The sequence below is a fragment of the Salmo salar genome, chromosome ssa26 (assembly GCF_905237065.1).
Source record: "Salmo salar chromosome ssa26, Ssal_v3.1, whole genome shotgun sequence".
NCBI classification, from domain to species: Eukaryota; Metazoa; Chordata; class Actinopteri; order Salmoniformes; family Salmonidae; genus Salmo; species Salmo salar.
In genome coordinates this window covers 8,846,550-8,863,302 of record NC_059467.1, presented here as the reverse complement: position 1 = coordinate 8,863,302, position 16,753 = coordinate 8,846,550, and the positions used below count along the sequence as shown (strand labels likewise).

At 41.6% G+C, this 16,753-nt stretch overlaps 1 protein-coding gene across 5 annotated transcripts; it reads right to left on the bottom strand.

The window, feature by feature from the left end:
• Nucleotides 1-4,393: 4,393 nt before the first annotated feature.
• LOC123730735 (uncharacterized) lies at nucleotides 4,394-15,698 on the bottom strand. Of its 5 annotated transcripts, none has more exons than XM_045708061.1 (5): nucleotides 11,635-15,441; nucleotides 11,462-11,523; nucleotides 5,842-6,003; nucleotides 5,350-5,439; nucleotides 4,394-5,129 (listed from the first exon to the last, which is right to left on the bottom strand). In XM_045708061.1, the coding sequence occupies exon 1, from the start codon at nucleotides 14,821-14,823 to the stop codon at nucleotides 12,595-12,597; it is 2,229 nt and encodes a 742-aa protein (XP_045564017.1). In that variant the 5' UTR covers nucleotides 14,824-15,441; the 3' UTR covers nucleotides 4,394-5,129; nucleotides 5,350-5,439; nucleotides 5,842-6,003; nucleotides 11,462-11,523; nucleotides 11,635-12,594. The 5 variants fall into 5 exon arrangements, 4 of the variants coding, with proteins under 4 accessions (XP_045564017.1, XP_045564016.1, XP_045564015.1 ...); XM_045708060.1 differs by having other exon boundaries at nucleotides 11,512-11,523; XR_006762137.1 differs by lacking the exons at nucleotides 11,462-11,523; nucleotides 11,635-15,441 and adding an exon at nucleotides 15,448-15,698.
• Nucleotides 15,699-16,753: the final 1,055 nt, after the last annotated feature.

Sequence of the window (16,753 nt, the reverse complement as noted above, 5' to 3'; positions counted from 1 at the left end):
CAAGAAAAAAAGGAGAAAAAAGGAATATGTTTTGAGTGAATATAGAATGGAGGATCTCAGAACTTTTTGAAGAGCTTGATGAGGAAATTGAACATGACGAGAGTGAAGATGAATTAACTGTGGCATGTGTAGTGATGACTGCTGCAAATAAGTTGAGTATAGAGGGAAGCAGTATGGTGAGGAAGGTTGGCGTCGAGTACAAAAAGAGGGATACGTGCCCAAGAATTTCAGAGATGGAACCTGGCGAGGACTGCCGAGTTCGGGGCTCGTCCCAAGGATGATAAGGATGATTCTGGCCCAGTGGGAGTGAGATTTGTAGAGACAATGGATCATTGCATTTTGGCTGATCCATATGTGGTGTCAAGCTGTGGGGGGAGGATAGGTTGGGAACTGTGGAGTTGGTGAAGGTAACTAGGAGTGGACTCATGTAGATTTATTGTTTCCTCCAGCCAGAGCAAGCGGGTGCTCCGGATTACGCAATTAGGGACAAGAATTGGGACTTGCTTTGCTCTCCGGAGCAGGGCGCCGATGAAAGGAGTGATAACGGGGTCGACAACGAGTGTTAAGGAGGAGCAGTTGAAACTTAAGATTCCCGGTGTCTGTGACACATACAGTTAGGTGAGATGTAGATCCGGTGGAGAGTGTGGGGAAACAGAAGACTTTGTTTGTCATGCTTTTTATGAGTCTTTGCCAGATAAGGTCAGGGTAGGAAGAGTCAGTTATCCCATGGAGAATAAGAACACCTCCTCCCAGCTGCCCACTGCACTGAGGATAGGGAACTCTGTCACCTCCGATAAATCCACTATAATTGAGAATTTCAATAAGCATTTTTCTACGGTTGGTCATGCTTTCCACCTGGCTACCCCTACCGCGGTCAATAGCACTGCACCCCCCACAGCTACCTGCCCAAGCCTTCCCCATTTCTCCTTCTCCCAAATCCAGTCAGCTGATGTTCTGAAAGAGCTGCAAAATCTGGACCCCTACAAATCAGTCGGGCTAGACAATCTGGACCCTTTCTTTTTAAAATTATCTGCCGAAATTGTTGCAACCCCTATTACTAGCCTGTTCAACCTCTTTCGTGTCGTCTGAGATTCCAAAAGATTGGAAAGCAGCTGCTGTCATCCCCCTCTTCAAAGGAGGGGACACTCTTGACCCAAACTGCTACAGACCTATATCTATCATACCCTGCCTTTCTAAGGTCTTCGAAAGCCAAGTCAACAAACAAATTACCGACCATTTCGAATCCCACCGCACCTTCTCCGATATGCAATCTGGTTTCAGAGCTGGTCATGGGTGCACCTCAGCTACGCTCAAGGTCCTAAACGATATCATAACCGCCATCGATAAGAAACAATACTGTGCTGCAATATTCATTGACCTGGCCAAGGCTTTCGACTCTGTCAATCACCACATCCTCATCGGCAGACTCAATAGCCTTGGTTTCTCAAACGATTGCATCGCCTGTTTCACCAACTACTTCTCTGATAGAGTTCAGTGTGTCAAATCCGAGGGCCTGTTGTCCGGACCTCTGGCAGTGTCTATGGGGGTGCCACAGGGTTCAATTCTCGGGCCGACTCTTTTCTCTGTATACATCAATGATGTTGCTCTCGCTGCTGGTAATTCCCTGATCCACCTCTACGCAGACGACACCATTCTGTATACTTCTGGCCCTTCTTTGGACACTGTGTTAACAACCCTCCAGACGAGCTTCAATGCCATACAAGTCTCCTTCCGTAGCCTCCAACTGGTCTTAAATACAAGTAAAACTAAATGCATGCTCTTCAACCGATCGCTGCCCGCACCTGCCCGCCCGTCCAGCATCACTACTCTGGATGGTTCTTACTTAGAATATGTGAACAACTACAAATACCTAGGTGTCTGGTTAGACTGTAAGCTCTCCTTCCAGACTCACATCAAACATCTCCAATCTAAAGTTAAATCTAGAATTGGCTTCCTATTTCACAGCAAAACATCCTTCACTCATGCTGCTTAACATACCCTCGTAAAACTGACCATCCTACCGATCCTCTACTTCGGCGATGTCATTTACAAAATAGCCTCCAATACCCTACTCAATAAACTGGATGCAGTCTATCACAGTGCCATCCGTTTTGTAACCAAAGCCCCATATACTACCCACCAATGCGACCTGTACGCTCTCGCTTCATACTCGTCGCCAAACACACTGGCTCCAGGTAATCTACAAGACCCTGGTAGGTAAAGTCCCCCCTTATCTCAGCTCTCTGGCCACCATAGCAGCACCCACCTGTAGCACGCGCTCCAGCAGATATATCTCTCTGGTCACCCCCAAAGCCAATTCCTCCTTTGGCTGTCTCTCCTTCCAGTTCTCCGCTGCCAATGACTGAAACGAACTACAAAAATCTCTGAAACTGGAAACACTTATCTCCCTCACTAGCTTTAAGCACCAGCTGTCAGAGCAGCTCACAGATCACTGCACCTGTACATAGCCCATCTATAAGTTAGCCCAAACAACTACCTCTTCCCCTACTGTATTTATTTATTTTGCTCCTTTGCACCCCATTATTTCTATTTCTACTTTGCACTTTCTTCCACTACAAATCTACCATTCCAGGGTTTTACTTGCTGTATTGTATTTACTTTTCCTCCCTTATCTCACCTCATTTGCTCACATTGTATATAGACTTATTTTTCTACTGTATTATTGACTGTATGTTTGTTTTACTCCATGTGTAACTCTGTGTTGTTGTATGTGTTGAACTGCTTTGCTTTATCTTGGCCAGGTCGCAATTGTAAATGAGAACTTGTTCTCAACTTGCCTACCTGGTTAAATAAAGGTGAAATAAATAAAAATCCCGTGAAAGTTTTTGTTTCCCAAAAATACTACAGTGTTTTAGGTGTCAAGTTTATGGGCATGTTGCAGCAGTGAGGGAGATGCCTAGATGTGAGAAGTGTGCAGGAGGGCATAAGACGATGGAATGTGTGGTATCGGTGGAAAAAGTTATGCATGTTAGTTGTGGGGGTGCCCATGGGGCTGGAGATCGGAGGTGTCTAGTGAGAGAAAGGCAGATTGAGGTTGCCAGGGTTATGTATTTAACCTTTAGTTAACTAGGCAAATCAGTTAAGAACCAATTCTTATTTACAATGATGGCCTAGAGTAGTACAGAAAGTGTTGTATGCCAAAGCAGTGAAGAGAGTGGTAGTGGAAGATGGGTACAGGGTGAGGGATCCTGAGAGGATTCCTGTGAGTAGGCAGAGACCGAGAAAGAGTGATGGGAAGAATATGTGCTTCAGTAAGGTGGTCTTTTAGCATTTATAGCCATGGTTGTCAATTGTACTGCAGAAATGGATCGAAAGTCACAGAAAATACTGGTTGTGGTGGCAGCGGCAGAGGAGTACTTGGGATTGCGAGGATTTACTACGAAGTTGGATGCGATCCGCCAACCAAATCCCAAAGAAGAAGGTAGCAGGTTAGGATAATTAACGTGGCATGTTAGTAGAATGAGGTTAAGGTTAGGAAAGGTGTTAGGCTTAGCTAAAATGCGTAGCAGGTTTGGATAATTAACGTGGCAGGTTAGGAGAATGACGGTATTAAGGTTAGCTAAAATGCTACGGTTTTCAACAATCTACTTGTCGTGCAGCCCACACACAAAATGGTCAAGTGGCAACAAATCTGCCCAATTAGCTGATTCGCTTTCCATACACCCACTTCTGTTGACACGCCCACTTTCAGACACTCCACGTATGCAGTGCATGACCCATGATACTCCAGATTGGACATTTGCATCTGCTTCTTTGTTTTGCAGTCAAGATAAACAGTGCAATATCGCCACCTATCGTACTGGAGGCAACAGTGTTTACTTTGTTTTGGCTCGACCTCTCCTCCAGAGCTATTATCCATAACACCTAAATGCCATAATACACTTGCTAGCTCACTTAACACCCCAAACAAATATAAGTCTATTAATAATACTAGTATTTATAATTTTGAGTACAACTTATAAAGGCATTAAATAGCATTCATAAAGGCTTCATAAACACTACATAAATACTTCACAAATAGTCTATAACCATATGTCATACTCTACAAATGGTGTGTGAACATACATATTGAGTTATGTCACATTTGGCAATTCACTCTACAGTGGCAATGGGTATGTAACCCTTCATAGAGTACGACAAACACTTATAGATGATTTGTGAATGTAGTACTTGTACTTGGTTTAAAGTGGGACCGATATTTACATTTTTTATTACCGTAACAATACTTATTTAATCCCAACTATCCAAGCACCTGTTGCCAAATTGGAATCATCAACCCATAACTAACATCTCCATGTGAAGACAGTAGCAATAAAAAGAATAAAGTAATACAAAAAAATGAAAGTTTAGATAAAGGCTACAGAGGCAGATAACCAAGAATGGAAAAGATGGCTGTATTACGTGGAGATAATTGGACAAAAAAGGTTGCATAATTAAGAACAGTTGGTGAAGACAAACAAATCCTAACAAAAATCTTATGGACTAGTCCAATTAAAACTATTTTGATTTACCATTAACATACAAAAGTACATTACAAATATATTTCTCACAATCCCCATATAAAAATACCAAGTAGTGAGATTTATGTTCCTTGAAAATATTTACAGGGTCATGCATGTCTACAGGTTTTTTACAGGTAAAAAAGGAATACAATCTTATAAAGATACATTCATCAACGAAACACTCAAGGATATTGTTTATATGAGTCGGGTAGAATACTACTCTTACTGCCGCGATATGTCGGAAGTGTAAAACAATGGTCATTTACATTTTTGTTGTTTAATTTCAAATAGTGAAACACCAGAGAGCTCTGCTACCCACAGTCAGAAGCAGTCAAGTGAGCTGCAATGATTTATGAGTAATGAGTCCATTTCCTGTGACCTCATAACTAATCAGAGAGTAATCCAATGTGAGGAAAGTCTGATGAACATTGTATTTCTGTTCTGGTAAAGGTTCAGGTCAGTCAGCCCATGGCATGTAGTCCAAAGACAACCAGTCGGAAATCAACATGGCTGAAGGCGCAACAGTGGTGTAAAACATCCTCAGGGCAGGTCCGCAAGTTGAGGATAGAAACAGACTATGTCCCTCTAGTATGGCAAGCAGAGGACCTGTGAAGGAAGGAGCAACACAAATAATTTAATCATCAAGTGCGCTTTCGGTGTGATAAGAACCATCATGTTTTTGAGCATTTACAGTGGCAAGCCAATTTTGTAGAAAGTTGTATAAATATTTATTGTATGTGCAAGCAGCTAACTGTCCCTAGCTAAGTAATGATTCATAGAGGTCCACACAGTGACTATGACACGTACAGTCACAAGTTTACCATACCTTATCATGATTAAGAAGTTTTCTCCTCAAGTGTTGCGGACCTGGAACACCCCACTGCACCAGACTAGATGACCAGACCTCCTCCTATACCTAAAATACAACAGGATAATGCTTTGTCCTTTTTCCAGAAATTGAACTTTGTCTTTAGCCTTTCCCAACCCCCCAAAACACACGTGCAGAGGCACCAGGTCAGCCGCAGAACACCACACATGGAACATTTTAGGGCCCATGGAACATTTTAGGGCCCATATGTGCCCAGCTAAAAGGCACAACACTAGTACACAGAGGTCAGCTGGGAAATGACACTAGACACCCTTCAGTAACTGATTCACATTTCAAACCTCTAGGCTGACTGCCGCCAAGGAATATGTAATTCAATAATTTCTCGAGTCGTGTTTAACTACTATTGTCATACATTATAAATAATTAGAAATGACTGGATATCTTTGTCTTTCACAACAGACTCTGAATAATTTGTGTCTGACGACAAACCTTAAAACACCTTCTGCGCCTTGAGGTCAGTCAGCCCATCGACTGACAGGAAAAAAATAAATGGCTGAAGGTGTAACAGTGGTGTTCAACATCCTCAGGGCAGGTCAACAAGTTGAGAACAGAATCAGACTTCACATCCCGTAATTGTTTCAAGCAGAGGATCTGTGAATAAACATAAGGAGCAGAGCCAAAGATGATCATGTTTCATGAATATTCAAACCGGCAGGAAAGTTAGTAGACAGTACAAAAAAATAAGTGGAACTCACAACAAAAAAGACACTACTAATACATTTTTGAGGATCACAAACTGGACCCTGAAAAGAGCTGTTGTACACCCAGATTCAAATAACATGCATCAAGTTGAAAGAGAAGCACACGCATCACCTGTGAATACACATGTATGAAATTATTAGATCAAGCAAATTAATAAAATAAAATGAATACCTCATTGACCTCCAGTAATGAGAGGATATGAATATCCACTTCATCCCGGCCTAGTGACAGTGTTAATCATTGTAAAAAGATATCAAATCCCAAGTCACAGCATTACTTGCATATATTTTGATCCAGAAACTGTCTCCCCACCAGTGATACATAAATCAGAGGAACAATGTGGAATGTTTCATATCACCACATGGTTGACTCTACACTGTAGAGGTAAAAATACTACATGCAGTCTTGACTGATCATTGAGAACAGCATGACTGGCTTCATCACTGCTTGGTACGGCACTGCAAGGCACTAGGGTACTGCAGACAGCCCAGTACATCACTAGGCCCGAGCTCCATACCAGGACCTCTATACCAGGTGGTGTCAGAGAAAGATTCCAACCACCCAAGTCATAGACTGTTCTCTCTGCTACCGCACGGCAAGCGGTACTGATGCACTAATTCTGAAACCAACAGGACCCTGAACAGCTTCTACCCCCAAGCCATGAGCTAAATAGTTCGTTAAATAGTTAACCAAATAGCTACCTGAACTTACTTTTTTTAACTCATCACATACGCTGCTGCTACTGTTTACTATCGGTCACTTTATTCCTAGTTATATGTACATACAGTATATACCTCAATTACCTCATATCCCTGCACATCAACTTGGTACTGGTACCCCTTGTATATAGCCATGCTATCGTTACTCATTGTGTATCTATTATTACATGTTTCACTTTTCTATTATTTCTAGGGATGCACGGTATATCGGTAAGCATATCGGAATTGGCCGATATTAGCTACAAATGCCAACATCGGCCCGATGTCTAGTTTAACGCCAATGTGCAAAATTGATGTCAAAGCTGACGTGGGTACAGTGGGGGAAAAAAGTATTTGATCCACTGCTGATTGTGTACGTTTGCCCACTTACAAAGAAATGATCAGTCTATAGTTTTAATAGTAGGTTTATTTGAACAGTGAGAGACAGAATAAGAAAAAAATCCAGACAAGCGCATGTCAAAAATGTTATAAAATGATTTGCATTTAATGAGGGAAATAAGTATTTGACCCCTCTGCAAAACATGACTTAGTACTTGGTGGCAAAACCCTTGTTGGCAATCACAGAGGTCAGACGTTTCTTGTAGTTGGCCACCAGGTTTGCACACATCTCAGGAGGGATTTTGTCCCACTCCTCTTTGCAGATCTTCTCCAAGTCATTAAGGTTTCGAGGTTGACGTTTGGCAACTCGAACCTTCAGCTCCCTCCACAGATTTTCTATGGGATTAAGGTCTGGAGACTGGCTTGGCCACTCCAGGACCTTAATGTGCTTCTTCTTGAGCCACTCCTTTGTTGCCTTGGCCGTATGTTTTGGGTCATTGTCATGCTGGAATACCCATCCACGACCCATTTTCAATGCCCTGGCTGAGGGAAGGAGGTTCTCACCCAAGATTTGACGGTACATGGCCCCGTCCATCGTCCTTTTGATGCGGTGAAGTTGTCCTGTCCCCTTAGCAGAAAAACACCCCCAAAGCATAATGTTTCCACCTCCATGTTTGACGGTGGAGATGGTGTTCTTGGGGTCAGAGGCAGCATTCCTCCTCCTCCAAACACAGCGAGTTGAGTTGATGTCAAAGAGCTCCATATTGGTCTCATCTGACCACAACACTTTCACCCAGTTGTCCTCTGAATCATTCAGATGTTCATTGGCAAACTTCGGACGGGCATGTATATGTGCTTTCTTGAGCAGGGGGACCTTGCGGGCGCTGCAGGATTTAGTCCTTCACGGCGTAGTGTGTTACCAATTGTTTTGTTGGTGACTATGGTCCCAGCTGCCTTGAGATCATTGACAAGATCCTCCCGTGTAGTTCTGGGCTGATTCCTCACCGTTCTCATGATCATTGCAACTCCACGAGGTGAGATCTTGCATGGAGCCCCAGGCCGAGGGATATTGACAGTTCTTTTGTGTTTCTTCCATTTGCGAAAAAAATCACACCAAATGTTGTCACCTTCTCACCAAGCTGCTTGGCGATGGTCTTGTAGCCCATTCCAGCCTTGTGTAGGTCTACAATCTTGTCCCTGACATCCTTGGAGAGCTCTTTGGTCTTGGCCATGGTGGAGAGTTTGGAATCTGATTGATTGATTGCTTCTGTGGACAGGTGTCTTTTTTACAGTTAACAAGCTGCGGTTAGGAGCACTCCCTTTAAGAGTGTGCTCCTAATCTCAGCTTGTTACCTGTATAAAAGACACCTTGGAGCCAGAAATCTTTCTGATTGAGAGGGGGTCAAATACTTAATTCCCTCATTAAAATGAAAATCAATTTATAACATTTTTGACATGTGTTTTTCTGGATATTTTTGTTGTTATTCTGTCTCTCACTGTTCAAATAAAACTACCATTAAAATTATAGACTGATCCTTTCTTTGTCAGTGGGCAAACGTACAAAATCAGCAGGGGATCAAATACTTTTTCCCCCCACTGTACCTATATAACGTATGTAGATGACGTAATGACGCCACGAAAAATACAGCACTACACATGCAACACAGCATTCCTAACCAAGCCCACAACGTCAGCTGTGTGGATCTATTTTGAAGTTTTAAAGGAAGATAACAAAAAGGCCATATGCAACATTTGTGCTGCTATTATTTCCCGAGGAGGGGAGAAAGTGAAATCTTTCAATACCAGATCTAATTACTCATTGGAAAGTGCATCACCCCCCTACTTAGAACAAAAGCATAACAAAACTAAGCGCACACTTCCAACAACTAAACATGTTCAAGTCAAGCAGTCATTTGAAAGACTAAGAAAATTCCAGCGAGACAACTTAAAGGCGAAATCCATTCACGCCAAGATAATGGAATTCATTGCCCTTGACCATCAACCGTTCTCTGTCATGGATGATGTTGGCTTTTGCCGAACTGGTTCGAGCACCTCGAGCCCCGGTACACACTACCAAGTAGGCGCTATTTTTCAGATGTTGCCCTACCGGAGTTACACAGTATTGTTGAAACGCACATCCATGAGCTACTTGCTATGGGCGTCACTGCTATTAGCTTCACGAATGACATTTGGACCAGCGATGTTAGCCTCATGAGCATGCTGAGTCTGACAGCACAGTGGGTCGACAAGGATTTCGTAATGCAGAATAAACACCTTTAACTTCTCTAGGGTAGGGGGCAGTATTCAGAAATTCAGATGAATAACGTGCCCAAATTAAACTGCCTGCTTCTCGAGCCCGGAAGATAGGATATGCATATTATTAGTAGATTTGGATAGATAAAACTCTGAAGTTTCTAAAACTGTTTGAATGATGTCTGTGAGTATAACAGAACTCATATGGCAGGCAAAAACCTGAGAAAGAAATCCAACCAGGAAGTGACTTGTAGTTTTTCTATCTAATCCATATCGAAACTACAGTGTCTGTGGGGTCATTTTGCACTTCCTAAGGCTTCCATTGGCTGTCAACAGTCTTTAGAAACTTGTTTCATGCGTCTACTGTTACTGGGCAGAGAATAGGAGCTCAGTCAATCAGTGGACTGCCTGGGACCAGTGAGTTGTTTACTGCGCAGGCAGGCAAGCACGCCCTTCCTTCTTTTTCCTCTGTAATGAATACGCTATTGTCCGGTTGGAATATTATCAAAGTTTTATGTTAAAAAGACCCAAAGGATTGATTGTAAACATCGTTTGACATGTTTCTACGAACGGTAATGGAACCATTTGACTTTTCGTCTCTGGTTTTACACTCACGCGTTATGCCTTTGGATTTGTGATCTGAACGCGTGAACAAAAGGAGGTATTTGGACATAAATATGGAGTTTTTCGAACAAAAATAACATTTCTTGTGGAAGTGGGAGTCCTGGGAGTGCATTCCAACGAAGATCAGCAAAGGTAAGGGAATATTTATAATACTAATTCTGAGTTTATTGACTCCAGAACTTGGCGGGTAACTGTATAGCTTGCTTTGATGGCTGAGCTCTGTACTCAGAATACTGAAAAATGTGCTTTCGCCGTAAAGCTATTTTAAAATCTGACACAGCGGTTACATTAAGGAGAAGTGTATCTATAATTCTTTCAATAACTGTTGTAAATTTTATCAACGTTTATGATGAGTATTTTTGTAAATTGATGTGCTCATTCACCGGAGGTTTGGTGGGAATACATTTTCTGAACATCACGCGCCAATGTAAAATGCGGTTTATGGATATAAATATGAACTTTATCGAACAAAATATACATGTATTTTGTAACACTGAGTCCTGGGAGTGTCATCTGATGAAGATCATCAAAGGTTAGTGATGAATTTTAGCTGTATTTCTGGTTTTTGTGACGCCTCTCCTTGCTTGGAAAATGGCTGTGTGGTTTTTCTTGTTTAGGCGCTGTCCTAACATAATCTAATTTTATGCTTTCGCCGTAAAGCCTTTTTGAAATCGGACACTGTGGTTGGATTAAGGAGGATCTTTAAAATGGTGTATAATACTTGTGTGTTTGAGAAATTTGAATTATGAGATTTTTGTTGTTTTGAATTTGCCGCCCTGCTATTTCACTGGCTGTTGATAGTGTGTACCGCGGGTGGGACGGTCACGTCCCACATACCCAAGAGAGGTTAACCTGACCCTCCTCTCCAGGCAGTTCTTGCTGCAAGAGTGGCCCTCTTTTACAAGCAACATGTGCTAGTTGAAGCATTCAAGGTATGGCATGAGTGTGACAATCTTTTGATGAGAATATTTCAGGCCAGTGTTGCCCAACACTTTTTCCTGTTGAACTACCACTCTGTTGGCTCTTGTTTAATGTGTACATATCTTAGTTTTTCATGTATTTCAGAGGTTGGACAAGCTGACAGCAATGACAAAGCTGGCCTCACAGTTTGATGAGTGGGGGCAGCTCTACCCCTGCCAAAGCCAGATAGCAGCAATCACACTGACTATACCAGTGTCTTCCGTTAATTGTGAGAGGGACTTCTCTGCAATGAAACGAGTAAGAACATTTAAATGTGAAAGTAGATGCTCTTTGTCCCTCTCCCTTTGAGTTTTTTCCTTTTAAAAAGTCACCAGAACCTAGGTTCAGAGTACTTATACATATTAAGTTTTACAGGGAGGTCCCCAGAACACACAAAAAAAGGGGGACCCCCCACCCCTGCTAAGTTTTCCCCCACAGCTAACAACATTTCCAGAGGAAACACTGGTACACACAGTCACTGGTTAAACTTCAATAAGAATCTCTCATGGTGGACATCACAAACCTGGAACTCGGCCTGCAGAAAGACAGAATGCATTGTCATAGTAAACAAAACAAAAAACAGAAGAAACTAAATAGCTACTTAATTGAAACAGTGAATAGTTTTCGAAGTGAATGAAGCTCTCACCTTATGCTAATTATTTGATGTTTATATCTAAAAGCATGTTCTTCCTGAAGTCTACAGTAATGTGGAAGGTTGAATGCTGCAGCAGATAGAAAAGCACTGCAGTCCAGTGTGCATTTGTCCTAATGAAAACATCTTGATCTCCAACAAAAATATAGAGATAAAACAGGCTCTCAAAAATGGATAACGAAAATATGATTTAAAAATGTATTTAAAAACAATTAAAACAAAGCATGACTCATTTTGACAGTGGAAAAGTTGACAACTTTCAGAGCCTTGCTCTCCATCTTGTTTCTATTTAAGTTGACCATTCAAGTAGGCAATTCAATGGTCATACAAAAAGTGAGGGGAAAATGGTCCAGAAATCAGCTAATAACACTAAAATAACGACTGGTCTCATTTCAAAATGATCATGTTCTTTTTTTCATAAACATGACCAGGCATCAAAAGGGAATAGAAGGCCAAGGGAATCTGCAAATTCAACTATTGCCTCTACACTTTTCCTGACAGCACACTTCCTGAAAAACCTCTACATTGGATTTCAAACAATATAAAAACAGGTAAGCACGTGGAACCATTCACATGTGGTACAAAATGGATAAGCGTTATTCGACATTCAACATTTACTGACACCACGTTTGAACATATTTAGGCTATACAGTATACCACAAAATAGGTATATAATGTAACTATATTATACTTGTATCTACTTGTCTGAACTCATCTGAGGTTGCATTGCTGTTTATCTTTCACCAGTCTAAACACAAAAGCTAAGGTGCTAGAAAAAAATAGCACATTCCATGCATTTTTTGAAAGATGCCATGCTATTAAAAGGTTCTGTACTGTGGTTCATTAGTAAATAGATAAATTAAAATTAAAAAATACATATCCTGTCTCATGTCTATTCCTTTACCATTTCCATTCTTCTGCAGGTGTGGCAGAGAGCTTTTCTTCTTCCTTTGCCTACACTGTCTGGAATGTTTTCCTCATTGACACTATTTTTGGTTCATCCAAAAAGGACAGCCATTCCCAAGTGTGATTCTTCTTGCACATGTCCATGCCTTCAATGGCAATACTGACTGCATTTGACTTAGCTTTTTGCAATTGATCTAATATTGCCAAATCCTTCCTGAATCGATCATTTTTCTTTGACAGGAGCTCTGGTTCGACTGGAAGCATCATAGAACATACCTTCAGAAAACTGGCTAGGATCAACTCAACAATCTGAACAGTCAACTCAAAAAAGTCTGTGTCGGTCCACATGGTAAGCCTGTCAAACACAAGGTTCTTGGGTACATCAATGTCATCAAACAAGCATGCATTTCTTTTAACAAGGTCTCTCCCATCTTCCTGCCATTCCTTGAGTTTGGTAACAAGGGTTTGGTATCTTTCTTCCATCTCCAACACGTTTCCCTTCAAAGTTAAGGCTCTCCAGAGAGGATCAATGATAAGCTTGGAAACCAGACCCAGAGCTCTGCATCCGGCCTTGAACTGTTGAACCTCCAAATCAGCAACAACTGCAGCAAGCAAACTACTCTCAGCTCCGTACGTACTGGTAAACTCAACCAAATCATCATGGATGCTACACACTCCAGCAGAATTATGAAACAGACCATCAATTCTGTGTCCAATGGATAGAGACAAAGGAACTTCATCAAATTCTTTTTTGCTGGTCAAAAAGCTTTCGAACGGAACAAGCTGACCGTCCTCTGCCCATCCAAGCTCTTGCACAGCATCACTCACAGAACTCACCAAACGCACTGTTCCAGACTCCAACTCTGTTGTCCCAATGTTAGGGGAGCTATGGACTCCTACTTCTTTATCTCCTAAAATCATATTTTCCCAAAGTAGAAGAGTTGTTTTTGCCTGGTGAGCTAAGCCATCAATCAAATGTAAGCCACAGAAGAGCTGACTTACAAGGCACATCATTGTCTTTTCAGTGGAACTAAAGCCACAATGTTTCTCAACTACCAGTGGTAGGATGTCTGATCTGTATTCAGCAAGGATTTGTTGAAATTTCTTTTCCGAACCAGTCCCAACACCAAAACAGTTTGAAAAAGGTACAAAAATCCATCTCATCTGTTGCATTTCACCACTCGTAACAATTTCATTGATCATTTTCCTGCAAATGTCAACTTGGTAGTTCTCTGGGCATGGGGTTTGCTCTGTGACCCCAGAGTGAACATCAGACTCCTTTAAGCAGAAGTCAGTGGGTCCATTATCTTGGCCAAGCTTGACAGTTTCAGCTGTTTCGATAGAGATGATCTCTTCATCATGCAGAGACCATACAGTCCTTGCATCAGCGATCATATTTTTCAAACCGGTCTTGCTAACCATCTTCTGACAGTTCCTCTTCTCCTCTGTATCATTTGCCTCTTGTATCCCTTTCAAATCCAATTGTCTTTTTGAGAATCTTGCAGGTGGAGTAGCTTCTTTTTTCTTGTTTTGTCTAGTCACAAGCGGTATTATAAACACTTTTTTTGAAAAGTCTTTATTTGCGACATGGTTCCGTTTGGCCATTCGTTTCAGTTTAGATGCAATATGTATGGCATTTTGACAGCGTTTCTGATTTTGAAAACATACATTAAAATTATATTTCAGAATATTATAGACAGTATACGTATAACTCCTTTTTGTATTTTTTGCAAACTTATGAACCTCATACATTACACCATTAGTCAGTAACTGTGAGTCAAGTTTTGTTTTGGATAGTGGTTTGGATCTCACATCAAATTCCACACCTATTTCTTTACACAAGGGGTAGCAGTTTTTCACCACTTTCTCTGCAAAGGACATCACATTTGCCTGTTTAATGTTGCTGACCAGGACAGACCGAGACAAGGTACATACTTTTCCAATCTGAATATCACTGGGTGACATGTAAAAACATGGCTCCTCTTTGATTACATTCCCTACAGAGGTGCTTGGGCTATCCTGTTCTGTGTGAACACGAACAACACCTATACCACCCACATTTACAGCTGTTTGAAGTGGCGCACCAACTTTTGTTGATTTCATTTTAATCTCGCTATCATTTGATTTTGTATCTTCTAACCGATTACAAATAAGACGTTGTTTTGCTGTGTCATATCTATTTTCGGCACATGAATAACCTGCATCAAAAGTGTCAGACCAAATGACAGCTGGGGATATCCCCACCTCCTCCTCCTCTGGCTTTATATCTACATCCATCTCACACCAACTAAACTAGCTATCTGGGTGACACCCAGGGTCAACTTAAATATAGTTTGGCTAGACCTAGTAATTTCCAAGTAGCTGACCAGGCCTATCTCCTTAAGCCTATAAATCAAAGTGAGAATGGGAATATTCTGAGGAAATACGTTCTGTAATATTAGATAGTGGTGATTCCAAGTGTAACGTCAGGCCTATACCAACTGACCAAGGGAGTCCACCCACACTACTTCCCTATGTCTGCATGTAAAAATGAATGTTTATTACACCACAACACCTAATGGGTGCTTTGTGTCCTGAATTACCCCCACACAGTTTATAAAACTAGCCTCAGGCTACCTGACAATCCTAACTTGCATCTCACTGCAGTAATGTTAGATCCAATGAGACTTGGCACACAACATAAACGAATAGTGAGTACCACCAAGTAGCCAAATCATCTTGCTAGCCAACTATGTATTGAAGTCTATATTGACGGCAAATATGCCACTTGCAAGGGCGCATTGATTGAAATACATGAATTATCTGTACATGGAGTTGCCTATTGTTTGTCATAAGACTAGTGGCTCAGATCAAATAGAGTAGCTCAGCTAGCTAACGTTAGTTAGCAATTACTGTAGCTACCTTGATTTTGCAGGTCCCCCTAAACCTTCCATACGACAGTTTGGAATTAGAAAAAAAAAGTTGGTCCTACGGCAAAGTACTTCCAGGTGGGTAACTGGTTAGCTTATTCCGAAAATGTAAACGGAATGCTTTGAGTTCGACGCTGCGTGTCGAGGCATTGGAAAATCATTCTAGACACTTAGCGAAATCTTAGTCACAAAAAAAGTACACATGCTGTGGTTCCGCGTAAACTAGCTTCATTTTCCGCTGAAAACCGGATGTGGAAACTCCGCTCGGGCGTTATGTTTCCGGGTTCATCTTTCTCGGTTCAGATTCAAATAACGGGTTACTGCATATTTGGAGCAAATCTTTTTTGAAAATTAACCCAATATATAGCCTGTCGTTTCCAATTGGATCAAAATAATCATAGAACAAGGAGGTGGGCAGAGTGAAGCACGAGATAGTGAGATCCTATTTGCGCCGTTCTATAATTTATTTGAATTTTTCCGTAAGGGAAGGCCTGCCTTGATGTGCAATAACTCAATTCGCCCTGGCAGTCCTTCTAAACGCTTTTTTTTTTACTTTGGCAAATGGTCAAGTCTACAAAACGCAGTCCATTTTGTTTGTTATAGATTATAATTTGGGCAAAAGAGAACTGTATGATGATCAAATATTTCTTCAATGAGAATTCAGGCCTCGTCCCGAGAATGATAAGGATGATTTTGGCCCAGTGGGAGTCAGATTTGTAGAGCCAATGGATCATTTCATTTTGGCTGAAACATATGTGGTGTCAAACTGTGGGGGAGGATAGGTTGGGAACTGTTGAGTTGGTGAAGGTAACTAGGAGTGGACTCATGTAGATTTATTGTGTTTCCTCCACCCAGAGGGAGCGGGTAATCCGGATTACGCGATGAGGGACAAGAATTGGGACATGCTTTGCTCTCCAGAGAAGGGCGCCGATGAAAGGAGTGATAACGGGGTCGACACTAAGTGTTAAGGAGGAGCAGTTGAAACATAAGATTCCTGGTGTCTGTGACACACAGTTTGGTGAGATGTAGATCCGATGGAGAGTGTGGGGAAACAGAAGACTTTGTCTGTCATGCTTTTTATGAAGAGTCTTTGCCAGATAAGGTCAGGGTAGGAAGTGTCAGTTATCCCGTGAGAGCTTTTGTTTCCTGAAAATACTACAGTGTTTTAGGTGTCAAGTTTATGGGCATGTTGCAGCAGTGTGTAGGAGGGAGATGCCTAGATGTGAGAAGTGTGCAGGAGGGCATAAGACGATGGAATGTGTGGTATCGGTGGGACAAGTTATGCATGTTAGTTGTGG